The following is a 27999-nucleotide window of genomic DNA, read 5'->3' as shown; positions in this document are numbered from 1 at the left end:
TGCTGAATAAATGAATGTTATTCTAGTGTTTTCTATAAACATATAAAACAAGAAAATTGATATCCTTTTCTTAGCAGTTCAAACACAAACATTTTCAAGTTTAGTTCCATCCTGCTTTACTAATTCATTCCTTTTTGTCTTCAATAAAATAGCTCTGTCAGGAGTCAAAATTGTTGCATGTTTATGGTGTAAAACTAGTAATAATCAAATAATTTATTATTTTTAAATGTAAAAATGTGTTTATTCACAATCTTTGAGAAGTCACCATTCCTTCAAAAAATTCTTTATGAACAAAATGTCAAGAAAAATTACAATAGTAGCTTATGCCAAACCAAAAATATACATCTTATGTATACAAACTTTAAAAAGCATAACACAGGCAATGTGAATATAGATTATCTTTAAAATATTTCCAATGACATAGCTACAACTTAAATTATGTTAAGAGACATAAATAACAGCATTACCTAATATATTTACATATTTAGAGTGTCATATTTATTTCTGAGATTAAAAAAAGACAAAACTATAGATGTCATGGCCCAGCTGTTCAAATTTTGAAAGGGCCACATGATTGTTTTTTAAAGTACGGCAAGAACTTTAAGTTACTATTTATATCTGGACCTTCCTATATTTTTGAGAACATGCACTGTCATTGTTGCAAGAAAAAAAAAAAACTAAGGAAAAATTGAAAAAAGTTTGCTACTAAAATCATACTCAATCCTCAGCAAAATCAAGACAAGCAATAGGGAGTGTGTGCTATATCCTTGGTCTCTTAAATTGATACATAAACTTTAGAGCAAAAAAAGTTAATTGTATATCATAAAATGCAGTTATATATTGATTTACTTGGTTCTATCCTATTAAAGTACCTTGTGTTACAAGGCAAAGGAGAGCTTAACGAAATCAATGAGATTCTTTCATATCAAAAAGGATTTTATTTACTTTGAAATACCCGTATTACCTTTTTTAGGTTTTCCTTTCTTAATAAACCATGCACAGAGAATATGTTCCATGTAAAATCTTTCAAGACCATTCACTGGAAATAAAGAATTTTAAAAAATGACAGCTAGAAATTTAATGTATCAATTGACTAAATGCAACATTCATTTATAGTGGCACAAAAAAGGAAGTGAAAAACCTAAGTATATATATTTTTTTAAATATCTTTTGATAGTAACTTCAAGTGTCCAAATTCTGAAAGATTATTTTAATGTATCATATCCTTTGTTCGGACTGAATGAACATTGATATACTAGGATATGCAGTAAGTGTAGGAAGAAACTGATATTTCAGGCTTTCTTAGGTCATCTACTCAAATTAATTGTGCTTACTATTAGATGACATAATTTAAGTAAGTCATAGGAATAAATAATGGAAATTTTTCCCATAGGAAAAGGGAACACTATTCTGTCTGAATCTGGCAGTCCCTCTTCATGCTCCCTTCATGTCTGCTGAGAATTAACACAAAATGCCTTAATATTTTCACAGTTAGCTACTGAAACAGGATTAAGGAAGCATTTGAAGTAAAATCAACAAAACTATTTTAAAAAGTGAAAAGCAACAAATAGTAAACAGGATTGCTAAAGAGTTAAATAAATTTAATTAGTAGCATGACAGAACCATTCAATTGTTTTTGAAAAGCAGAAGGCAGATGATGAAATTGCACTTAATTCTGAAGCAGTTCAGATACAGCCTATCATTCCTATTCCTTTCTAAAAAGCATTTACAAAACAATTTCTTACCTCCCCTCACAAAAAGGCTCAGCACAACCATTTACACATTCTAGTTGGTTTGTAACATTTGGTCATAACTGATAAACAAGATCACACAATTTTTTCCTATCGTTTTTGTTGATCTGAATCATATTGCTTTAGACCAGAATCGGACAGTTCTAATACAGGATTTACAAATCCACAATACTCGGAATTGCCATTATCATCCATTTCGGCACTAACAAAATCATTCTCCCACTCCAGCCCATTGGAATCATCAGAGGCTGAGGTAGGATTACTTCCAGTCTTCTTGCAGCTGTACTTAAGTGCTGCCCGGAGAATGTCTTCCTCTGTTTTGGAACGTTCTCTCATTGGAAGCATTCGATTCATTCCTATTATATGGGCAGAGTTATTAGAAATCTTAGTGAAGATTGAAAAACTTTATTACAAGACTGAAACTATCAGGCTTGACTTGTGAATTAACTTAAAAAAACCAATCCTGGACTTCCCTGGTGGTCTAGTAAGTCCAATCTTCCTTGGTTAAGATTCTTCTTAACCAAGAATCTGCCTGCCAATGCAAGGGACACGGGTTTAATCCTTGGTCCAGGAAGACCCCACACGGCACGGGGCAGTTCAGCCCGTGAGCCACGACTATTGGAGCCTGCGTGCCGAGGCCCGTGCCCTGCAACAGGAGAGGCCACTACAGTGAGAAGCCCGTGCACTGCCACAGAGTAGCTGCATCGTGAATAAAGACCCAGTGCAGCCAAAAATAAATCTAAACATATCCTAAAAATTAAATCAAGTTCTCAGAAATAATCAATCTTATGGAAGACTATTTAAGGGAAATGTTAAAGTCTAATCCTATAGTGAACATTAGCACTCAACAAAGGATGGTTTCAATGTAACACTGGTAAGATGAAACTTCTGAAAAACTGTAAGTAAAGCAGAATGGATGGAGGACTTCAACTGCTGTTAGTCTTATATGGCTAAGTTAGTGTGTGGGGCAAACTTCTTTCCTACCTAGATGACAATTTCATTTCCCAGAATTATAATAACTCTAACGATAATGATAACAATGTACACATTTCTAGAACTTACTAGGTTCCAGTTAACACTGTTTGCAAATGACACATAGGAGCTGATCTGGTCCTCAACCACTCTATGAAGATACACACAGCACGATCACTACACCCCATTCTGAAGCTGAGGGAAGAAGGGCAGGAGGAGGACAGTGATTCACCTGCGGTCACACAGCTGCAGGGGCGGTGGGGCAAGAATGTGACTCCATTCCCTTGGGCTTCAAAGTCTGTGCTCTTTTGCTATTCTGACTCTAGCATAACAAAACAGATTTCTAGGGGAAACTGTTCCAGATCTAATTCTGAACAGAAAGAAACTGGTCAGTAAAGTGAAAGTAGCAAAAATCTTGGAAGGAAAAAAACATCATTTTGGCAGAATGAAGAGAGGGAGGACAGAAAAGAGCCTTGATCTGCGTGTGTGGGATCCACACCGGGAACAGAATTAAAATCAAGGACGAGAGCATAAGAGAATACTCCCTAGACACGTTCAGCAATTTTGTTTTCCGAGCTTAAAGAATTGAATCCTACAATAATTAAAAATATATTTAATCTATCACTGTTACGACTCCCCCCAAATCAGAGACTCAACCTAGCAAACTACATCATCTTTGTAGACATGATAAAAATGGGAGCTGGAAACTAATATAATTTTGAGGATTTGTCTTTAATTGAATAATACTATGTCTAACGGAAGCTGAATTGTACATCATAAGGTTTCTAGTGAATTCTGTCCTCTATGAAGTCTAGTTTAATAATTCTATTAACAATGACTTGAATAATAACCTTGAAAGTCATGTTATCTAAAAATTTAATTAGCATACAGCGAGGAAGACAGAATCAGCAATTAAAAGGCCTGAAAAGTCTTTAGATCAAATTGAACAAGTTGTTAAAATAAAATTAAGTTTAAAATTTTCTAATTGGGATCTAAATAATAAGAAAAATATAGGGCTGGAGAAATGGTGTTTAGTTGAGAAGAAGACTTAATTAATGCAATCTTTGCTAAAGTTATTCAGTTTCTCTATTGATAAAACTAAATGGCTTGTCTAAAGGATATCTAAGGTCTACTCCATCTCAAAATTCTATGAAATATTTAATGTTTGATTTTTCTTAAAGTCCTGTATTTTGCAATTGGTTCTTCTTTTTTGGATTACCTATTTCTTAAAATTGGAGAAGGAAATGGCAACCCAATCCAGTATTCTTGCCTGGAGAATCTCATGGACAGAGGAGCCTGGAGGGCTACAGTCCATGGGGTCACAGAGTCAGACATGACTGAGCGACTAACACATTTCTTAAAAATAAAGGCTTGGGCCTTATTCAGTGAAAAAGCTTTAAACAAAATCTACATTTTAGCTACAATTTTGAGTACTTGCTATGTGTCACACTATGTGCTGGATGTTTTACATAAATTTCATTTAATCCTCACAATATTCATGTTTTCATTTCTTCAAATACCTATAGATGCCTATTATGTGCCAAGCTTTTTTAGATCCTCAGTATGTAACAGTGAATAATCATTCTTTAAAGCAGCTTTATAATTCCCTTTTTATGATGAACTGCAGCTTAGAGAGATTAAGAAATTTATCTTAAGTACTACAGCTAGGAAGACATACCAGTAAAATTCTAATTCACGTCTGTGTTATGGCTTTTGTACAACCAAAAACCTAACAAACTGCGTATTTATTTCAGTTCAGTTACTCCGTCGTGTCCGACTCTTTGCGACCCTATGGACTGCAGCACACATCATTATGAAGGAAAAGTTAAGTTGCTCACAATGGGGCAGTGATTCCTAGTGAGTTAAGCAGCTGCATTACAAAAATCTTAAAACAAAAAATAACATTTTCTTTCTAAATCTCAAGAAACATTAAGAATTAAGCAACTTTCTAAACAGTTCACCAACAAATGATAATCACTAATATGTTAAGAGTCTAAGAAATTTTAAAGACCTTACATTCATTTCAGTTTAAGGAAAGTAAAAGACAAAGTAGATTTCTATAAATTAACACAAATTAAATAAAAATTTTCAAATACCTTCTTCATCCTCCCATTCGAGATCTAAAGATGTGCTGTCATCATTTCCACTAGTAGATTTAGTTTTGGTCATTAAATCACAACTGCTTTCTGTATTTGGTGTCAAAACTGTGGCATCTGATGAGAGCCCTAGAACATACACCAAATCCAATTAGATGCAGTGACACGATACTCCTTCACTACAACCATTTATTTTGCAATAATGATCTCTCTTCAAGTAATACTACTCCGTTAAACATCGTAAGAAACAATTACTGAAATCACTACATTGGTAAGCTTCTGTTAGAAATAGTATAAATGGTTTCCCCCACTTTCTTTTTACTCTTTCTTTTGTCATCTAGCACAGTAAATACACAAATTTAAATGAATTACAAATTTTTCAAATATGATGAACTCAATGGAAAAAGGAGGGCCAGACTCCCTATACATAACTATAAAAATAGCCTGAGATTTTTCTTTACTCCAACTCCTTTTATTTATTTTAAAATTTGTTTTATTGAAGTATAGTTGATTTATAAGGTCAGGTTAATTTCTGCTGTAAAGCAAAGTGAGTTATATATATATTCATATTCTTTTCTATTATGGTTTATTATAAGACATAGAATATAATTCACTGTGCATACAGGAGGGCCTTACTGTTTCCACATTCTGTGTATAACAGTTTGAATCTGCTAGTCCTAAGCGCCCACCCCATCTCTCCTCCACCCCTCCTCCCCCTTGGCAACCACAAATCTGTTCTCTATAGCCCTGAGCTTGTTTCTGTTTCTCCAACTCCTTTAAAAAAGTAAAAATAAAAAAGTAAAAATAAAACTGTATAATTAAGAGCTAGTTATTTGGGCAACACAAATTGAAGGGCAGGAAGTTGGAGAAAAACAGAGTCAGGATCTTCAATTATCTGTTTAATGTGGCATAAAGTAACTTTAAAATGTTCCCACGTATTTTAAAAGACTTACTACTACTTCGAAAAACTTCATACTGTGACTTTATATTTCTCAAACAAGATTCAAAGTCATCTTCTGGTCCTGAACTGTAATAAAAGTGAATTTTTAAAAATATATTCATAGTTAATACAACATAATGCAGGCTAAAGTTAAATGAATGTCATTTTGATTAGAAAAGGTATATCCCACACAAATTCATAATTACTTACAATCAGAATACCCTAGTCAAAACAGGTCTTTTCTTAGTGCTAGCAATAAACTGAAAATAATATTGGTAAGATTTTGGTTAGTGTTGAAGTCAAATTCAAAGCTTAGCCATAAGTCTAACTTTATAATTTTCATTACTGAAGCATGAACGAGGTTCTTTGGATGAGCAGGAAACACTCCTGGAAATGTGACACTGAAATTACATCTTCTAAAAAATGATCACACATAAACTTTATTTTAAGAAAAGAGCTAAGGAAAACAAAAACAAAGCAAGGCATAAACAATTTATCGAAAGGTATTTCAATGTGCTATTGCATCATATTCTATATGAAACATGTAATCACTCTTAAGAATGCAATAAAGTCAATTTAAAATAAATGATGATGATTTTCCAACATAAACAAACAAATGTTCTCAGTATTCTACAAGACAGTATCTTCGATAAACAACTGTTCTTTTTACGGAGCACGTACACACGAACATGTATATAAACATCCAGAGATGAAATGCTTTCTCTTTAGAAATAATATTTCCTACCACAAAGGGAAGAAGTATGTTTCATTATTTACCTTTGACATTCTCCATTGTTGGAAGCACGGCATCGCTGCACAACTCTCTGCCTTTCTTGCTTTGGAAACATAATGCAACACAAGATCACTCTACTGTAAAATTATATTTTCTAAAACTATTCATGAAATGCCAAAACTTTAAAACTTAACAGTTGCTCTATTGAAGTCTTTTTCCTTAAATTCATCACTGTTCACTTCTATATCTTCTTATTTAAGGGTAGAATTTCTCTTAAGTTTTCAGTGTATAATCCTTACATGGTCAGAATATTCATAGGGCTATTAAAAATAACTTTAAAGATATATATTGGTAACTTCCTTATTGCACCTAAGAGCTTCTAATACCTGGAAAGATGAGGAGGAAGAAAGTAATAGTTAAAACAGTATAAGAAGTTCTATTCTGGGTGAAATAAATAGCAATAAAAGAACTAAAAGATCTGGCTGAGTTTACTCAGAAATAATAAAAACAAAGGATTTAGAAAACCTGTCAGGAGTTGTGGCTCTGACAGTTATTAGTCGTGTGTCCCTGGCATGTCCTATATTTTGTTTCTTCATCTGTAAATTATAGACAGCTATAATACTGCCCTAGCAAATTCACAGGGCTATTGGGAAAATCAAATGAATTTGCATAATGTGTATCCTCTGTACAGACTGCATGTGTTCCCATATCTACTTATTCAAGAAGAAAAAACTCAAGAACTCAAATAGATTCTGCATATGGAATCCTTTTTAGTCTTTAAAAGGCAAGCAGCAGAGAATTATAGTAGAAAGAGATGGTTAAATTAGAATCAGAAAAATATTTACTTTCTTAGTAAAAGGTAGTTAATTTTAAAACTTTTCCATTACTTAGAACTTACTAAACAAAATAAAACTCCCTCATATAATCTGATTAATCTGTTAAAACACCAAAAACAGGAGAAAGAGAGAGAGCACATGTCACACAGAAATCACACAGAAACATGATACATGACTTTTTAGTTTCTCTAAGTTACAATAGTTATTATGTGACATAATCCTTGTACTGCACTTCAGTTGACACCGCAGCAGAGTTCATGCGGGCCAAAGACGGCGCAAGACACTGAGCAGAAAACTGGCTGAGCGATGCTTGAACATTGGCTCTGCCATTTATTAGCTGTAGGATCTTAAGTTATTCAATATCTCTGTTCCTTGGTTTCATCACCTGTGAAATGGGGATTACAAACATTATCTTTCTCCCAGGATTGTTGTGAGGACTAAATAAGGTAAAACATGTAAACTAATCAAAACAGCTCCTGCCAGGGGTCCATAAATGTCTGGTATTAAGCTTGTCTGGCATTATGAGAATGCCATATTTGAATACCACATGGTAAATTATGATAAAACTGTTGTTTTCTCTGATAATATGTCAAAGGTTTCCCAAGACCCAAACTGTCAATCTCCCAAAGACAAAAGTACAAAGATGAAAAATATAGTATTCGTATGTGGTGAAATCACTTACCCCAATTTTAGGAAGCATAAGAAACTCTAACAGTTCAAGAAGGGTGGAGGGGGGGAGGGATTCACAAGAATAAACTTAAAAATGCTGCAGAAATTGTATTTAAAGGTCAGTTTTGCAGTGTTTCATCGAAGAGTATATTTATTTTTCCAAAAGAATATGAATTTTGGAAAAGTAAATTTCTTCTTTGGGATAAACAAGAATTGGTGTTGTTAAGTCATTAAGTGGTGTCCAACCCTTCTGCAACCCCATGGACTGTAGCCTGCCAGGCTCCTCTATCCATAGGATTTCCCAGGCAAGAATACTGGAGTGGGTTGTCATTTCTTTCTCCAGGGAATCTTCCCAACCCAGGGATTGAACCTGTGTCTCCTATACTGGCAGGTGGATTCTTTACCATGGAGCCACCTGGGAAGCCCTAACAAGAAAGCTTCTCCTAATTTAAAGCCAAACAATAGTCAATGTCAAGTATAAAATTTGATGCTATTTCTAGCTGTTAAAGACCCACTAATTTGCCTTTAAAATTCCTAAGAGTATAGGAATAAATACATTCATTGTTAAACAAGAAGCCCTTGATTCTAGGGGAAAAAATGTCCCAACTAAGATCTGTCAGAGAAAATCAGGAGAAAAGCAGCCCTAAGTATATGCTGGGGTCTTTTCCCCTCACCTCCAAGAGCTTTCGCTGCTTTGCTGCCCTGGCTGCTTCACGCTGTGCAGCGTATAAAGCTTCTTCTTCTAGTCTTAACTTCTCTTCTTGTAAGGCTAACTGTACATGAACAAAACAATAAGGATTAACAAAAATCAGAACCTGTCTAACTGCTCTAAAAAGAAAATGTTTCTATTTATAAAATAAAAAGAAATTATTAAAAAAAGAATTGAGCTCTACAAAGCATAATAGAATTGAAATTTTTGTGATTTATTTCAATTTCTTTTTTTACAAAGTATTTCAAATAGTATCAAACATATTACAGAATTCTTAGAAGTTGAGTTATTAAGTAGAGCATCTAGTTTGCATAAATACAAGGCTGTTTCTTTCTTTAGAATATGCAGTGATCTTCATTCTCAACAATCATTCCAATGCCTATCACCCTACTTAGTTTATTGTTTGGGCCCTTGTTAGTTCAAGGTCTTCAAAACTAAGGTCAATCATATCATTGTCTACCAAAGTGAAGTAAGCTTTCACAAAGTTCATGTCACACTGATACATGTGTCCTGAATTTTATTACTATCATTAAAAAATTAATTCCAAATTTAAGTTCCTGCCATTCATAGTAGCATACAAACTGCTTTAGTGATAATCTGTTGCAAGTCAAATCAAATTTAAAAATCAAATTCCAACACAATATTTTTCTTTAGCCTAATATTAACATCTATTGTGTAGCTTAATGCTGTTGAAATCATTAATTGCAAATAATTTAGTATTAAACAGGTACTAAACAGACTATTTTTAAATGTATAATGGAATATGACTAATTCCATTTAGTTTAATGAATAGCAAAACTAATTATAGGCCATTTCTGAAAATATACTAAAATAGAACATTTATGATTGTTAGAAGTACCTGGTTCACTTATTAAGAGTAATTAAGTCTAAGACTAACAGAAAGATTTAAAAAAATGAACCATTTATTGTGAAACACAATCATTTTTTAATGTTAGCTTTAAACACGAAGGTTCAGGTATTTTACCACAGGGCCTAATTGTGAGTTCAGAAGATCATTTTCAGAAGGATGTACTCTCTTCACTTACTGGCAGCATATGATTGCTGATAAACCAAACTAAGCCAAATTACTATAGGTTGGAATAATTTTTAACTTTTAAATAATTTTCATCTGCGTATATCTAAATTTAGGTCCAATGACTATTCATATGCAATATATTATTTAATAACACCTTTCTCCTATAAACAGAGACATGATAAAATATATTAAGCAACATAAGACTAATTACCTCTTTTTGGATTTTCATATCAAGATCTTTCTGTTTTTCAACAATGGAATCATAATGCTTCTCTCTCAGGTCAACAATTTCTTCCTCCGTAAGAGGCCTACAGAGAAAAATAAGGGAGAGAAAGAAAGTGAAAAAAAAAGTGCTGATAAGTTCAAGTTTAAATAAAACACTCATAAATTCAGTGAAATTCTGAAATTTTACTGTCAAAATGTGCTAAAGCAATTCAATGCTGATTTCAACTCTTAAGAGTAAAAAAAAAGAAATCATACATTCTAATACTTTTTTTAATGTACTAATTTGGTACGTAAGTTGAAGATGACATACTATCAAGAGTATTTTTTAGCGCTACAATCAACTTTAAAGAAACGTGGACTCCATGTACCTTTACTTTGGCTCTGGTTCTTTTTGACCATATCCCAAGATGTGCATCATAAAATACAAACCTCAGTACACTATACTCTTGATACCAGCCCTCATGTCATTCTGGAATTCTTAACTCTCTTACCCACTGCCCTTCTATTTATTCTGCTCAATCGCCCTGGCCACCTCAGGCCCTTGATCCTTCCCTTTTCTCTCTTGTTTATCTATCCTGATCATCTTCTGGCTTCACTTCACTTACAACCAACATGGATCCCATGGCAAATCTGAAGTACTTTCTTACCGACACATTCACCTTCTTCCATAACCTTTATGCCTTATTCACCCAGATTATTCATTCTCTGACTCTAGATCATTTCCAAGATTAGCTCTTCCTGCTGACAGCTGCTAGAAAAAATCAAGCATACACCTGGGCCTCTGCCCCTGCAATGACCCTTTACTTATACGTGGCCAACTTCCTCGCATATACTATTCTAATTACTTCAAAATCTTCACATACACACTCTTTAAGTTCCTCATGAAAACTCTTCTCTTAGAAGTCAATTGTACCCCACTATGAGACATGAGGAAACATGTCTCCAACCATCAAATCCCTCAATTTCTTGCCAGTGCTCCTCTTACCTCGGTCTATCCTCCGTCTCTCCTCTCTTTCCTCTACACAAGTGGCATTCTTAATTTGTTCAGGGTCACCCAGCCTGCTTATACTTGATTCACTCGTCACTGCTGCTATTCCTATCCCAGCCCCACTCCAGAGAATTCTGTGGGGCGTTGCTCCATCAATTAGCACCTCTCTTCTTAAGTCTACTCTTCCTATCTGTTTTCACCTCTCTTCCTTGTGAAGACGGGAAGAAAGGAAAGAAGAAAGAAGGAAAAACTTTCAATTGATCTATACCTATCTCTAACTACTGCTCCCTCTTTCCCATTTCAGCCCAAACGTCTGAAATTAAGTTTGACTGATAACACATCTGGCAGTTACTATGTGTCAGGTTCTCTTTTATGTGCTTTACATATACTAATTTTAGCTCTTGCAACAACCCTGTAAGGTAGATAAGATAAGGGAAATGAGACAAAGACAGATTATGTCAAAGTAAATCATATAGTTCATGGCAAAGCTAGAATCTGAACCCAAGTAGTCTAGCTCCTTGCTCTTAACTACTATGTTTCTCTTACCTTCTATGTTCTTACTTCCCATTCTCTCATCAAAAAATGGCAGTCAGCCTCTGCTTTCATTACGAGGTAATCAATGGCTTCTATGTTGCCAAATATAATAGACAGTTTTAAGTCCTTATACTACTACTTCCTTTCCTGTGGCAATGCTGGCCATTCCCTCCACTCCATCTGTTAGTCTGTCTCTACCTCCTTCCTTGGCTTTCTATGCTCCCCTGATTGCTTTTGCCCACTGCTCCTTGATTGTCTTCTGAATCCTCTTCTAGTGTCTGTCTATTCAGTCCTCAAACTGCTAAACCAATGTTCTCTCTCCATGATCCAACCACCCCACCTCCTCATCTTCTCCAACCTTCAGTCAGTTCAGTTCAGTTCAGTTGCTCAGTCGTGTCCGACTCTTTGCGACCCCATGAATCGCAGCACGCCAGGCCTTAGGTCTTGATAATTATCATGGTTTTAACCAGCACTGTATATAGTAATGTCTCCTCCTACATTTGTTCCTCTAGCCCTAACTTCTGCTGGGCTTTGTTTTTTTTTAGTGTTTTGAGGTATTATTTATACAAAGTGAAAAACATGATTAGTAAAACAAGTTTCAGAATGTCATTAAGAAAGGAAAAGGGGTATAAAGTTTAAAAAAATTCAAAGAAATGTACTTATCGATATTAATATAGTTTTTTAAACTAAAATATACATAAAAACTTAGGTTCAATAAGAAAGCACTTAAGCACATTAAAATCTTTAATGTTTAAAACAATATTTTGAAATGTCATTATTTATCTCAATCTTCTAGAAAGAAATAACCAAGGTCCTGAAATGTAAACTGTTCAATGCCCCAAAGCAAGCAGATGACACAGCCTGGATTTTTAGAAGCTTGTTATAGTTTACATAGAAGTAGTTTGTTTAAAAAAAAAAACAAAACGCCTTACCTATGACTGCTTCCTGGGCTTTCTCCCTGTACAAGAATTAATTAAACAATTACACAAATTTTACTAGCTGAATTCTATTTAAGGCAAGCCAATAAAATTTTTATTTAGTCAAAATATTTTCTGCTTATCTATCTTTAACAGATTTCATTACTAAAGGTCTTTTCAATAAAAAGCTTTAACATTTTACTATTTCTCAAAGGCAGAATTTACTTTAATATCTATCTTAATTAAAAAGCAACCAATTGCTGAGCATTTCCTAATTTTTTAATAACAAATATTTACTATATATCAAATGAACTTCTGGGTTCAAGATGGTACTAGACAGATACTCTCTATGCTCTGATCTTTCACAACTGATCTTCATTATTCGCAGATTCCAAAACTGCAAATTCACCAATGAGCTAAAATTTATTTGTAACATCAAAACCAATACTCCCTGCACTCTTGTGGTCATTCATGAGCATGACCAGAGCAGCAGCAACCCAAGCTGCCTGATGTGCACACCCCCAGCTCAAGCAGAAGGCGACGCTCTGCCTCCCCGTGTCAGCACTTGCTGGGTGCCCTCTTTGCAGCCTACACAGTGCCACTTTTTTGTGCTTTTTTTGGTTGCTGATTTTGCTGTTTAAAATGACCCCCATGTGTAATGCTAAAGTGCTATCTATTGTCCCTAATCACACGAGAAGTTATGATATAGTTTATGGAGAAAATATATGTGTTAGATAAGCTACATTCAGGCATAAATTATTAAGTGCTGTGTATAGTCAGTTCAAAGTTAATGAATCAATAGTATACATTAAAAATAAGATGTCAAACAGAAATACAAAACAAGGTTATATGTTGATCAGCTGATAAAAAGGTGATCAGAAGCTTGCAGGAAGATAATGCTATATTTTCCCTAGGAGTAGTGTTCTGGTATTCACTAATTGAGCATTCACAGCAACTTTATAGAACATAATTACCATGGACTTATGCATTTCTTACATATCTGAGCTATTCACTTCCCACAACTAAAATATATGACTAAGTAACTGCAGAAAGAAAATTCCAAATGGTCACATCAACTTAGGAAAAAGCACTACAAAGCAGGACATGACATTCAATTAAACCAAACACTACGACATGAGAGAGGAACAGACTGGTCAGCAAACAAACTCAAACCAACAAAACGTGCCTTAGGAAAACACAAGGAATCACATTCTTTTAATTTTAAAAAATGTAATAAAATGTGAGGATGAATTGTATTGAAGGTTAAGAGAACTCTTACATTTAGTACTTGTCAGAAACTTTAAAAATACCATTTAAGTGTTTGTTTAAAAAAATACACAAAATTAAAGTTACTTCTGAAAAGGGAAAGAAACTAGATTCTATGAAACATTAAAACTATTGGGAGAAATTTTACTGGGAAAACAAAAGGTTAAAAGAGTTTCTCAAATATGTTCTATCAGATGATAATAAATATGTATTACTATTTTAAAAATGGATTTATACCCAAATTAATTTGGGAAATGCTAAATTGGACAAGTTGAAATAATTTTAACAGTTCTTTAGCAATTTCTTTAATAGTTCTTCTCAGAACCTTTAATATGCTAATTTATACTGAGACTAGTATCGTGTACACACTATGGGAAATGCTGGGCTAAAAAAGAGTTTAAATTTGATGTAATATATTTTCCTCTTTCCTCAGAAAACAAAAATGATAAAGAAAGACAAAACCCGCAATGCTCTTCTATATGCATTCACTTTAGAGATGTGAGAAGTAAGCTCAAGGAAGGTTAAGTAATTTGCACAGACTCATATAATTAGTAAAGATGGAAATTAACACACAAACTAAAACTCTGTAACTATACCAGTGCCTAAGAAACATATACCACATTGCACTAATTCTAAAACGTACTTTTTTTTTTTTCCATTTTAACATTTCTGTACTTGGGATACATCTTAAAATTGATTTTTAGATGAGGTGAAATGTAAAAATAAACAAAAAGAAAACTGATAAAAAGATAATGGCTAAAGTCAGAAAGTGATTGTAAAAAAAACATATATAAATTCTACCCTCAGAAATTTGTGAAAACTATGGGTCAAAGAATGGTTTACTCTGGATCATTGAGGAATTTAACCTACTTAGTGGCAAAATGTTAGAAATATCTTTTCTTAAAGTTCCTCAAGTTCTACAGAATATTGTAAAAACCTGTTTTAAATATATGTATATATAAACACATATATAAGTGACAGATGAAACTATATATATTATATACATATGTGGTATTTTACAGAGGCTGTATATACATATATAGTGTTACATATGTTTCATCATAGAAAATTCTGAATAATTTGCTAATATGAATTAGTAAGAGAAGGAAATAAGGGACTAAAAAGTAAAAATAAAAACTAAAATGTTAAAAATTCTAAAAGAAAAGATAACATAATGAAAATGTTAAAAAATAACTGTCAGAAGTAGTGAGATGCTCTATGAGAACAAATTGGATTTTGTACTACTGTGAAAATACTTACTTCATCACTTTCTACTAGATTCTCAAACTGAAACAACAAGAAAGAAAGTGTTAGGATGAATATTTGTCTAAGGTATATGTCTCCCAAAAAATTTTAAGTCACTTCTTCATTTCAAAAATAATATACCTTTATTTTATAAGATAAAATATAAGTCATGTATCTCTTTATACACCATTTCATTTATTAAACAAGACAGCCAAGACAAGAATACATCATTTATGACTTTTATTAAAAAGAAAATGGAAAATTACAGCAATTTTCTACATAAATCAGAAACTTATACACCAAAACTTTCACCTGAACTAGGTGAATTGACTATTTCATGGATCTTTTAAGTCCACACTGCCAGAATTTCCTAATTCACCTGAGTTCAGAAAGAATTATTTAATATTGTAAGTCCCTCAAGAAATAGAACTAAAAGATATTCAAGAATTTCTCTTGTGTTTTTATTTATTCATCCATTCATATAACGATTCACTGAAAATCAAGATGGTAGTTGCCATTTCTAAATACAGTGTCTTTTTAGAGATACAAATGTAAAAAATTTGATCATAATGTGATGAATGCTATCATGTCAAACGACCAAATGAAAGTCATCATGTTAAATTACATTATGAAAATATTTATACCTTAAATAGAAATAATATGATATGTGACTACTTGAAAGAAAGGAAAATGTATTTAATTGTTAATATTTTTTTGTTGTTTAAAGATCAGGAAACAGTGAATTCAAAATGTTTAGAAACTACAAGAATCTAAAGTCACGACTTTAAAGTGTTTAGCATTATTACTTTGAACTTATATTTTGTGCCAGTTTGTAATTTATTAAAAACAAACCAACCAACCTAATTCCTGGTTCACATGTTTTTTTATTTAATATAAAAGGCAGTTTTGGATTGGGTATAAGTTCTGCCACATATAAGTGTTGTAATGTAGTCTAATTTCTTCTCCTGTCTAAGCCTCTGATTCTCACCTATAAAGCAAGGTGACAGCCACCTGTTCGACAGAATTGTAGCAAGAATGTGCAATGACATTGATAAACTATATGGTGAAGGCTGGTGCATAGTAGGGTCTGAGCAAATGGCAGATTCTGTCATTATGTTTTACATAACAAAGAATAATCAACTCAGTGACTCTTTTTGTAGAGTTGCCTCAAATCAACTTGCTGCTTTGATTCTGTCACACCTCTACTAGGGCAGGCCAATGATGTCTAGACTCACAGCCTACTAAGTCACTGTAACTGATAGAAGAGTACCCTCAACCTCAGTTGTGCAGGGCAGAAAAGACAAAAACAAAACACAAAAACACTATCTCTTAAGCAATTCTATTAGAAGAACAGGACCTTAATCTTCTGCAAACTTGTTTTCCCCATTTACACTTTCCCCACCACTCCAGTTCTTTCCTTCTTCACCAGCATGGATAATACCGAAATATAAATAGTCCATACTAAATTTAGGTCCACATCCTTCCCCTTTAATAAAAAAAAAAAAAATGTCCCTCTTGCCCTTCTCAAGGTACTTTTATCCAATCAGATTTACAACACTACTTACCTCTATAGTTAAGTGCTCACCTCTTGAGCATGTTCTAAAATACTTGGATCTGGGAAGAAAAACAGAATAACAACTTTAAAAATTACAATTAATGCTAAAACTGAGTTACTGTAGTTTACAATATAATAAAAATTATTTCCTCAAAAGCAACTTTAAATTCTCCAATATACACATCTTATATTTACAAAAAGGAAACATTGAACTTACAAAAGAATACAGATAATCCCGATTTTTAAACACAGTTTAAGTGTTTAGTCAACTCATAATTTTCTATTGGTCCTAACAGTTATGAAACTTGTAATCGCAAGTTAATTTATATATATTTGTTACATAGAATAGAATACAATTAAATTTAAAATTTCATCTCATTATTTTTACTGTATCAAGAAAAATATCTTGTTAAAACACTGGTGTGTTAAATAATCTATAAGAGCATGTTCCCAATTTTATTAAAGAAAATGTATAAACATATATAATCCCACAAAACAACAGAAATCTAAAAAGATATATGCTGTTTTGCTAAGAGTGGTTATCTCTAGATGGTGGGATCCCATGCATGTATGCATGCCAAGTTGCTCCAATCGTGTCTCTCTGTGGCCCCATGGACTGCAGCCTGCCAGGCTCCTCTGTCCATGGGATTCTCCAGCCAAAAATACTGGAGTGGGTTGCCAGGCTCTCCTCCAGGGGATCCTCCTGACCCAGGGATCGAACCCATGTCTCTTACGTCTCCTGCACTGGCAGACGGGGTCTTTACCACCCAGTGCCATGTGGAAAGCCCCGGTGGGATCACATATGTTTATACAAAGCCATGCCTGAAAAAATTAGAGGAAGAAAATGAAAAACAATATACTTCATATATACATCAACCAAATAATCCATTAAATTAACTGTTCCAACTAGGGCCAAATATTGACTTTAATCTTAACTTCTCCTCACAATGTATACATATGTCAAATCACCATGATGCATACTTTATATGTCTTACAATTATGTCAATTATATCTGAATAAACCTGAAATTTAAAAATTCTCATCATTTTTTTCTGCTCCTACTAGTGAAACTCACATGCAGTCAAATATGTGTCTCCTATGTAATACCTGCTCCAAAGATATGACCACATTCCATTAACTGTATGTCTTCTAACTATTACAGTATACAAGTTGGTACAGGTCAGAGTCCCTCAAACTCCTTTACCACTGCAAGTGCCTGGAAATTTTAAAACTTTCACTTATAATGTGGATCCTGTTATTGTTGCCTAAACTGATGGCAGAGAACACCCACCATCCTCCCATGGGGATCCAAACCTCACACAGTGGGTTCCTAGTGTGTCGGGATTCTTTAACAGAAGGGAGATGGAAAAATCCAGGAGTTAGGACAGATCAGAATACTTTTTATTATGTGTGCAGAGATGGCAGACAGGCTTAGTAAAAGAGAATGGTATATTACCATGACTAAATGTTTATTATCATAAAGAATAAAAAATAATTTTTCCTGTACAATCTTTCGGAAAAGGCAATGGCACCCCACTCCAGTACTCGTCTGGAAAATCCCATGGACGGAGGAGCCTGGTAGGCTGCAGTCCATGGGGTCGCTAAGAGTAGGATGTGACTGAGCGACTTCACTTTCACTTTTCACTTTTATGCCCTGGAGAAGGAAATGGCAACCCACTCCAGTATTCTTGCCTGGAGAATCCCAGGGACGGGGGAGCCTGATGCGCTGCTATGGGGTCGCACAGAGTTGGACACGACTGAAATGACATAGCAGTACAATCTTTATTTGCTAACAGATGCAAAGCAGTTTTATTGCCCATTAAGAGACCATCAGTAAAAACCAAAACATTTGGTATTATCATAATAATAATATCATAATAATTCATGAAACATATGCAATGTAAATAAAGTACCCTAATATTCCAGGCATCTAGTGCTCCCATTTGTCTATCTTTCCCATTTCTCAAATAAAAACAGAAATGAGTTGAGTTTTCCAGTACCACTGTGTTCTGGTATTATGATTTATGTTTAAAGTGCTATATGCTCTCCCTCAGCAATCATCACTCTCTTCGTTTAATGAAGAATTTGTCTCTGACTATATGGGGAATGAAAACACCATTATTTCCTTCAAGTTAAGAGAAAACGTGGGTCCTCATAAGAATTTGCTCCTGCAAGTGTCAGGAACCATGTGAATCATAGAGAAATGAGTGGGGATAAAGGCACAAAGAAAGAGGGGCTGTAGGAATAATTATGCAATTAAAATTTGAGCCTAGACAGTTTGGACTAGAGTGGTGTCATTGAGAGAAATGAATAGAGTAAAGAAATATTTAGAAGATAAAAATCATCTAGTGAGGGAGATGGAATGGAAAATGCAAGATGATGAGAAGTGTCATAATCTCAATGGGGATGTAACAGAAAAGAAGCAAGCGTCAGGAATGGAGGTGCAAGAGAAAAAGTAAATGTGGTAAATCCAAGACCCAAAACTTAAATGCCAGAGGGGGAAAAGGAAAAAGGACAAAGTGGTGTAAAAAACTGCAAAAGCCCTCTAGAATCACAGTATCACAAAAAATAAAGCTGAGCTGTGAAATAACTGGTTAAAGTCACATCACGACCACCATCAAGCACAAGCTTTCAGAGCATGGTGGTCGTTAATTCACCTGTGTGTCTGTCCCATTAGACTAGAATCAAGATTGCTGGGAGAAGTGTCAATAACCTCAGATATGCAGATGACACCACCCTTATGGCAGAAAGTGAAGAGGAACTAAAAAGCCTCTTGATGAAAAGTGAAAGAGAGTGGAAAAAGTTGGCTTAAAGCTCAACATTCAGAAAACAAAGATCATGGCATCTGGTCCCATCACTTCATGGCAAATAGATGGGAAACAGTGGAAACAGTGTCAGACTTTATTTTTGGGGCTCCAAAATCACTGCAGATGGTGACTGCAGCCATGAAATTAAAAGATGCTTACTCCTTGGAAGAAAAGTTATGACCAACCTAGATAGCATATTCAAAAGCAGAGACATTACTTTGCCAACAAAGGTCCGTCTAGTCAATGCTATGGTTTTTCCAGTGGTCATGTATGGATGTGAGAGTTGGACTGTGAATAAAGCTGAGTGCCGAAGAATTGATGCTTTTGAACTGTGGTGTTGGAGAAGACTCTTGAGAGTCCCTTGGACTGCAAGGAGATCCAACCAGTCCATTCTGAAGGAGTTCAGTCCTGGGTGTTCTTTGGAAGGAATGATGCTGAAGCTGAAACTCCAGTACTTTTGCCACCTCATGCGAAGAGTTGACTCATTGGAAAAGACTCTGATGCTGGGAGGGATTGGGGGCAGGAGAAGGGGACGACAGAGGATGAGATGGCTGGATGGCATCACCGACTCGATGGACGTGAGTTTGAGTGAACTCCGGGAGATGGTGATGTACAGGGAGGCCTGGCGTGCTGCGATTCATGGGGTCGCAAAGAGTCGGACACGACTGAGCAACTGAAGTGAAGTGAAGTGATGCTCTGAAAGGGCTATGTTCTCAAGAGGAGCATCAAAAATCAGCTGAAGAGGAAGGAATCAGCCAGGCCCCCAGTAGTGGAAAGAAATGTTTAGGGAGCAGCTGCTGCTGCTGCTGCTAAGATGCTTCAGTCATGTCCGACTCTGTGTGACCCCATAGACGGCAGCCCACCAGGCTCCCCCGTCCCTGGGATTCTCCAGGCAAGAACACTGGAGTGGGTTGCCATTTCCTTCTCCAATGGAGCAGCAGTAGCTACCAAAGGCGAAGGGGAATGAAAAGATCAAGACTGTATACATTAATTCTGTCAACAAGTATTTACTAAACATCTACATACTAAGCATAAAACCTGGAGTTGGGTAGTCAATGGTAAGCAAAGCAAGCATGAAGGTGTTCCTTTACACAGAGAGCAGAAAACGAACATTAATCAAATAAGCACACTATTGCAGGTAAAATTATAGTCTGAGGAAGTGCTGACAAGATAAGGAAGATGGTTCCATTACGGTGAGAACTTATTCTCGGAGTGTGGGAAACAGACTGGGAAGACTCCTGTGAGAAATAATCCTTGAAATGTCAACTAAAAGATGAGTAAGTAGGATTTATCTAAGTAAATAGGGAAGAAATTGATTCAAGGAAGAGTGTGACAAAATGAGGCAAAAACAAACAAAAAAGGCAAGGAATAGATAATGTGAGGTCTTGAAAGCTACACTGAAGATTTCAGTCTTTATCCTGGAAGTACGGTAAACCACTGAAGAAAAGGGTAGGGGACATTCAGAAGGTATAATCTACAAAATGTGACAACTTGGACTTGGATGAGTGAAAGGGAGGACTTTAATATGCTTTTCAGATTCATGGCTTTGGTAATTGTGTATCGTTTTGCCATTCACAAAGTAGGGCACAAAGTAGTAAAAATACTTGGGGTTTTAAAAAAAATGGGGAAAAAAAAGGAGTAAAGAACTGTGAGAAGGAAAGAAAGGTCAGCTCAACTTTACAAACTGAATTTGAGGTTATGTTTGATACCCAAGGGGAAATACTCAGTAGGCAATTAAGATACTCAGGGCTCAGACTGAGATGACTGAGCTCATTAGTATGCAACTAGTAGGTGAAACCATGTGCTTTCCTGCCATCAGCCAGGAAAAGTATATTATGGAAGGCAAATATAAGGACGAACAGAGGGAGATTCAGAACAGAGCCTTGGGGAGTCCTCAAGGTACAGTACAGAATGTCCAAGAAATTCATACTCATTTCAGGCTACCATGGTTTTCCTTCCTAACTTCTGAAATTCCAAGAGAAACGTCTTACGCTTATATATTTCTCAAAGCTGACAAATATGCAGAAAACCAAACTGAATCTCTCAATAATGACTACTGATTACTATATTTTAGTAATACACATTATTGTAAAATATTTAAAAATTCTCATTGGTACTCTACATGGTCTCTAAAAAGAAAGTCAACACAAAACTGGTGGGATATATGTTTCACTGTGTAATGTTTTTCCAAAGTTAGGGGATAGCTTGAAAAATAAAAAAGAAGAATACATGCTGTTTCCTAGATCTTACAAGTTCACAAGTAATATTCATTTGACAAACATGAGATACTAAAAATGAAGAAAGATAAAACATAGTCCCTGACCCAGAAGAGCTCTCAGCCCATACCACTGTGTATACCAGGAGGCACAGACTACAGTCTACAGGCCAAATATGGCCCAATGCCTGTTTCTGTTAATAAAGTTTTAATGGAACACAGTCACCTTCATTTATTTACATATTGTCTATGGCTGCTTTTGTGCTAAAATGGCAATGGTGAATAGCTGCAACAGAGGTGTTATGGCCTGCAAAGCCTAAAATGTGTGTTAGTTGGCCCTTTACAGAAAAAGTTTGCAATCCCTAATACACAGTAGACTTAAGTCTGTAGGAAATATTATTTCCTCAGGGAGATAATATTGTTTCAGGGGTTTAGAGTAGGTTTCACAGGGAAGGTAATATTGAAGGATAAGTAAAAGCTCACCAAGAACAGGAAAAGAAGAAAAATATCCCATACAGAAAGGCACAAGAAGAGAGAACACTGCATGTTAGGAAAATAGAAACAGGCAGAGTCCATTTGGTATACAGGGTACTTGGCATATGCCAAGCGAAAGAATGGTGGAGAACCCTTTCACTGACTTCCCCTGCCTATGCTGCCCTGTTCATGTCAACAAGGAATAAAACCTACAATTTTAATGCTGTACTCTAAGGGAACTATAAATAGAAAATGTAATTAGGCTGGTAAAATAGATTAAGGTTATCTTGTCAGGTGTCTGAACTTCATCCTACTCCGAATTGGAAGGTTATCATTTATCAAAACAAGTTAAAATACTAAGGTTTATGAATGGGTTAAAGTTTTCTGAGATTAGAATAGTCAATGTTTTCCTTTTAATGTTATTTTGATTTGTATTCTGACAAGACTTTCTGAATGAGAGAACAAAGAGTGAGATCACACTCTTTACCCAAATGCAGACCTGCATATAATCCTACATATTCAGATGGACATTATGTTGTATGTTTGAATGCCATGCAACTAATCATCTGTCACAGAAGGAAAAAAAGGCTGGGCAACTTAGCTGTAGGAAATAGTTTGCAGATGGAAATTGTTAAGCCAGGGAAAGCCAAGTATGGGTTTTAGAAAGTTTAATTCCACTGACAGGAAAGGAAGAGGGCCCAAAGCACAGAGATACAACAGGGAGAGCAGTCTAGAGGTCACTGAGCAGGTGATTTGAAAGACAAGGTTTAAGGAAGAAGCACAGAGGAAGGACACAGGTTCAGTATATATTAAGAAGACACTGACTAGCAACTTAGAGTGGTGTGTGCAGGCTCAATCGAGCCCAATCCTTTGCAACCCCATGCACTGTAGCCCGCCAGGCTCCTCTGTCCATGGACTTTTCCAGGCAACAATACTGGAGTGGGTTGCCATTTCCTACTCCAAGGGATCTTCCCAACCCAGGGATCGAACCTGAATCTCCTGCACTACAGGTGGATTCTTCACCCCTCTCCCCCTAGAGAACCATAAAGTTTGCAGCATAGAGACTGTGAATGGGAGCAGTTAAGGGAGTCCCTAATCCCTGATTAGGGGATACATCAAGCAGAAGAAGAAATCTAGGGGGAAAGAAAATGCATGATTTCAGACATTTAATGGTACACAGCTATTAGATTCTTTAGATAAGCTGATATGAGGAGCCTTGGTACATCCAAGCGTATCTGTTAAGTAAACAACTGAAAACACAGTGCTGAACTGCTGAAAAGAACCCTGTTCAGAAGACGTGAGATCTGGAAGCGTTGGTGGCTGAAACCACAGGAGTGGACGAAAGCAAGGGAACTAAATAAAGAAAAGACAAAGAAAAATTCCATATTTCATAGGCAGATAGAGTAAATACAGCCAGAACAGGGAAACAAAAAGATAAAAGCGATGTTGCAGAGGAGTAAGTGCATAGTTTCAAGAAACGGAAGACAGCTTATCACACAAAATAAAGAGCCAAGTTTTTGAAATGCATAAGATCTTCCAGTGACAACATATAATATAATGCACTGAGATATGGCAATTAAATGTTTATAATGCTTATATGTTTAACAAAATTTTATAATGTTTACTATAAAGCCATATGATATTGGTGGTTAAGGATAAAGGCTCTCAATTCAGAAGGACCTGGGCTGCAACCCCAGCTCTGCTATCCGGGGCAAGTTAAATTTCCTAACCTTTAATTCTCAATCTATCATGTCTCTAACAGTACTCACCTTCCTTACAGGATTGTGGTGAGGAATAAATGAGATAATGCAAAATACTTAAGAACAGTGCCCGGAACACAGAAAGTAATCAAATCTTGGCAGTTATTAAAATCATTTTTACCAGAAAAAAAAAAAAACAACACAGAAAATCATTGTGAACTATCATCTGAAGGCAACTTTGCTGCCGGAGCCAAAAAAGGCCAACACACATTAAATATCAAGGGGGATATAAAACATGACCATTTCTTTTTATAGTACATCTTAGCTGGAACTACTATGTGGAATTATATGGTAAGATAAAAATGGGAATTAAAATACAACACAACAAAATATATTGGATCTTCAGTTTGAGAAAGAAAAAAACTAAGATGCTAAGTGTCTAATGCACCAGATTTCTCCTATCACTCAAGAAAAAAGAACTGACCAGCAGATGGAGCCCTCTAGACTATATGGGTAAGGCAAAACTCCCTATAGTGAAAAAGGATGACTCATTAGGATGTCTAAATGTTATCCCTTAAAGATATTTAAAAGATATTTAACTTCTTTTGTTTTAACCACCAAATAACTTTACTAGTATCAAGATTTCTGACATAACACTGATATTTATATTCTGACTAGTCGACATATTCTAGAACATAAAATACCAGAATTCTCTAAAATTTTACAAATTAAAAAATAGATAATTCTGGTTTTGCATTTGGATAGTGAAAAATGAGTGATCTGACTCTGAGATACTTGTGGGAAACCTGTAAGGCTCAAAAACCAGGCCCTGGATTGTAACGTATCCTTGCGATGCCCAGCTTAAAGTGGCCTAAGCAAGCCCAGGGCTCTTCATCTACAGTCATCACACTGACAAAGAGAAATCAAGTTTCTGTGATTGCTCCTCAACTTTTTTGTCCTTGGATGAACTACTAGTTACCTATCTAGACCTATACCTGAAAGAAAATCAGAACTACCAGGTGATTAAAAAAAAAGCAACTACTAAAATGAGAGGTAAAGTTTAACTTTATTTGTAAACAAAAACAAACTATATTCACCTATCTCTGCATGTTTATCAGAAGCTCCTAAAATAAAGTTAAAATGAATAACAACAATAAGTTAACTGAAGATTCAAGTAGTGGACTGTCCAAACCTACATTTAAGGATTAAAAGAGAAGGATGGATATCATCATTATATGGTTTTAGATGACAGTGTCTACAACCCACAGACTCTCATTGCCTCAACAGAACTTGTTTGTTCGAGTCTGGCCCACAACCAAATGAGTACAGATCCAACTATTAAGATTTTATGGCACATCTACAGACAATTAGCACTGACAAAGATTCACTGATTTTTCCCTTATCTTCCCTAAGCTGCCAAGTTCATGTGCTCAGGGAGTAAAATCTGTACTTTTAATGCTATACTCTAAAGAAAACATTTTTAGTTTGTAAAATCACAGGAAAGAGCAAAAAGCCCAAATCCCAAAGACACCAAATAATGTACTCTGAAGTGAAACATAATGTTGTTTACTTCATTTGGGTATAAGATCCTATTTTTAATTATCCTACAATACAACTACACATAAACATAAATAAAAACAATAACAAGGTCAAGGATCCTGTGACATCTAGTCCTAAGGCAAGCCTATTAAAGCAGCTTGACTAAATGAGAGCATCCACAAATAAAAATTAGAAGTAACTTAGATGACTTCCGTCGAGAAGATAAAACAGCTGCCATGCTCCCCTGTAACAGTAATAGCCCTTAAGTTAGGGAAATCAAAATACAAAACTAGGCCCTAAGTCTTTAAATCCTTACTTTTTCATTCAAGGGACACAGTGTAAAGCCCCAGCTACTTGGAATCAGAGAGGGGACGAAATGCCTGATGAACCAATGAGTCAAAAACAAACAAACAAACCAATGAGTAATTCATATTAGATCTACATCACCAAAAGACCCAAATAATAAATCATTTGGCTTCAATGTATGCTGAACCTCTTATTACCTAATGATGTTGGTTAAATGGGACAGATCCTGAAAACTTGGCAATCTGTTTCAGAAAGTGAAAAATTAATGTCATTTCTTACATACAGTGGTGTGCTTCAGATTTTCAATTCTAAGTTTGAATTCCTGGGAAATATTAGACAACAAAGTCAATTTCAAAGGCATTTAAGTTTTTCAATATCTTATGAAATAAACACAGAAAATGGCATAATTATGAAATTCTATTATTCTATGGATGGTGTCAGTAGAAAAATCTATGCATATCCCATATTTAATCAAGAGCACTTCAGAAGGACTGCGATTTCCCTGGTGTCACAGAATTTGTGGTTAGCAATCGGGGCATGGCATTCCTCTCGAAATTCCAAAAAGTTAATATTAAAGAGTTACACACTGTCCCTCTTGTTACAAGTATTACGAATCTGAATGCCCACAGGAAACCTAGCAAATCGTAAATATCGAAGAATTAATTGCTCAATGTCTGGAACTTAATTTTACTCCAACATCCAAATGATTTCTATTAAAAACAAAAACAAAAACAAAACCCCTCTTAGAGACATCAACTTTTAAGCAGATTCTTCACCTGCTCCGTCAGTGCCAAAGAGAGAATCTAATACAGAGCTACTACCACTTTCGGCAATAAACCCAAGTTCAACGCAGGGTGTGCTCAGGCTGCCGTGAATCCTCCTGCTCTACCGCCCTTTCTTGGGAGGGTGCCCCGAGCTTCCCAGACACGTTGCCTCCCGTGACTCTTTCCCCGCGTGACAGCGCGCCCAGCGGGAATCTCGCTCGGAGGCGGCAGAAGCGATACCCCGCCCGCTTTTCAGCTCTTTCCCTGGAAGGCCCCTCCAGACCAGAGCCCCACTACGACCACCCACTCGACGTCTGTGCAGCCGCAGGGTCGCTGGCCTCCCAGCCTCCTCTAAGCCAATGGGGGACTGACCGGGGTTCCCCGTCGGGGGCCGAATAGGAGGAGCCAGTGGGCGCCGGGCCCCTCCTCCCGGGGGCTTACCCTCCGCCGCCTCCTACACGCTGCAGCCGCCCAGCTTCCTTGCGGAGGAGTCCGAAGCACCCGGAGCACTGCGTCCAGCAGCAGTTCCCCATCGCATGCCGTCCAGGCGTCGCCGCTCCTCCTCCTCCCACTCAAAGCCCAAACCCAAGCCCGGCAGCCGCATCCGCGCGGCACGAGCCGAATTGGGGCTCGGGGGCCAAGGGCGGGCCGGCCGGAGCTCGGCGGCCTGAGAGGCGAGGGCGATGGAAGGAACAAAGACAGCGATTACTCTTGCGGCCGTAGAGTCGCTGCCGTGCGAGGGAGGAGGGCCGGGCAGGATCTGGACCCCCTCGCAGTCCGCATGGCCCCTCGGTCGCCTCAGCCCCCCAGCCCAGTTCGAGTGACCGCCTCCTGCCGCCGAAGGAGGGCAGTCCCCGCCCTCCGGCGCGCCCGGGCCGGCGCCTCGCCACCGACGCCGCCACACCCCCGGCCTCTCCCGGGCTCCAATAGGCCGTTCCCTCGGCCGCCCCGCCTCCTGCGGCGACTGTCCCTGACGTCACTTCCGCCAACACCGGCGTGTGCCGGGGAGTTCCTGAGTGTGTTTTTGTTCTGTTGGACCTTGACCTGACTAGGAAATCTTTACACCTTGCAGTTACCAGCCTCTGGTCCCAAGAGTCTCCGGTGTCGTAGGAGCAAGTCTCAGTTTTCGAACTTTGTACCAAAGCCTTGTGAGCCCCAGGTCAAGAGGCATCAGGTGTGAAGGGGGCACTTCTCTGGGAGGTGTGTGCTTAGGTTTTGTGTATATTACATCCTAAGTGGCAAATAGTCGGGGAACTGATTGTGGTTGTTTTGAAGCACCAAGAATTTTTTCTCTTTGGTCTCTAGTTTGCGTTTCAATCTCCATACTGTGAGCATTGTACGGAAGTTTATAAACAGTACCCTACTGGCTTTGCTTTGTTTAAAATCAAATCTTCAAATAATTTCGGACATCTAGAGGAAATAAATTAGAGGCCTAAGATAATTCAGGGACACCAGACTTACCAGTCCAAGCGTATTTTCCAGAACAGTAGTAGATGGGAAGAGATAGCTACTCTGATGCAACTTGGTTTGCCCCACTGTCCTCAAGTGCTGCTTTACAAATGGGTTTTTGTCTGTGGTTGACCTTATAACCGGTGTAAGGCGTGGCTTAGTAAACGCGTGGTCTAGTAGATAGGATGCTAACTAACCAGAAGTATGCATTTTTAGACTCTTAATTTAACCTAGGAAAATTGTTACATTAAAAAATTATTATTAATGATAACA

At 36.5% G+C, this 27999-nt stretch overlaps 1 protein-coding gene across 2 annotated transcripts; it reads right to left on the bottom strand.

Annotated features, from left to right (window-relative positions):
- Positions 1-212: 212 nt before the first annotated feature.
- On the bottom strand, positions 213-27118 carry AP1AR (adaptor related protein complex 1 associated regulatory protein). Of its 2 annotated transcripts, XM_055587966.1 has the most exons (11): positions 26719-27118; positions 25711-25755; positions 16483-16531; positions 14933-14959; positions 12422-12447; positions 9954-10050; positions 8672-8770; positions 6537-6595; positions 5773-5846; positions 4820-4948; positions 213-2107 (listed from the first exon to the last, which is right to left on the bottom strand). In XM_055587966.1, exons 1-11 carry the CDS (start codon positions 26808-26810, stop codon positions 1842-1844), a joined length of 963 nt encoding a protein of 320 aa, XP_055443941.1. In that variant the 5' UTR covers positions 26811-27118; the 3' UTR covers positions 213-1841. The 2 variants fall into 2 exon arrangements, with proteins under 2 accessions (XP_055443941.1, XP_055443942.1); XM_055587967.1 differs by lacking the exon at positions 25711-25755 and having other exon boundaries at positions 26719-27113.
- Between the last annotated feature and the right edge of the window lie 881 nt (positions 27119-27999).

This window comes from Bubalus kerabau, chromosome 7, assembly GCF_029407905.1.
Source record: "Bubalus kerabau isolate K-KA32 ecotype Philippines breed swamp buffalo chromosome 7, PCC_UOA_SB_1v2, whole genome shotgun sequence".
Lineage (NCBI taxonomy): Eukaryota > Metazoa > Chordata > Mammalia > Artiodactyla > Bovidae > Bubalus > Bubalus kerabau.
This window is presented reverse-complemented; position numbering and strand designations above follow the sequence as displayed.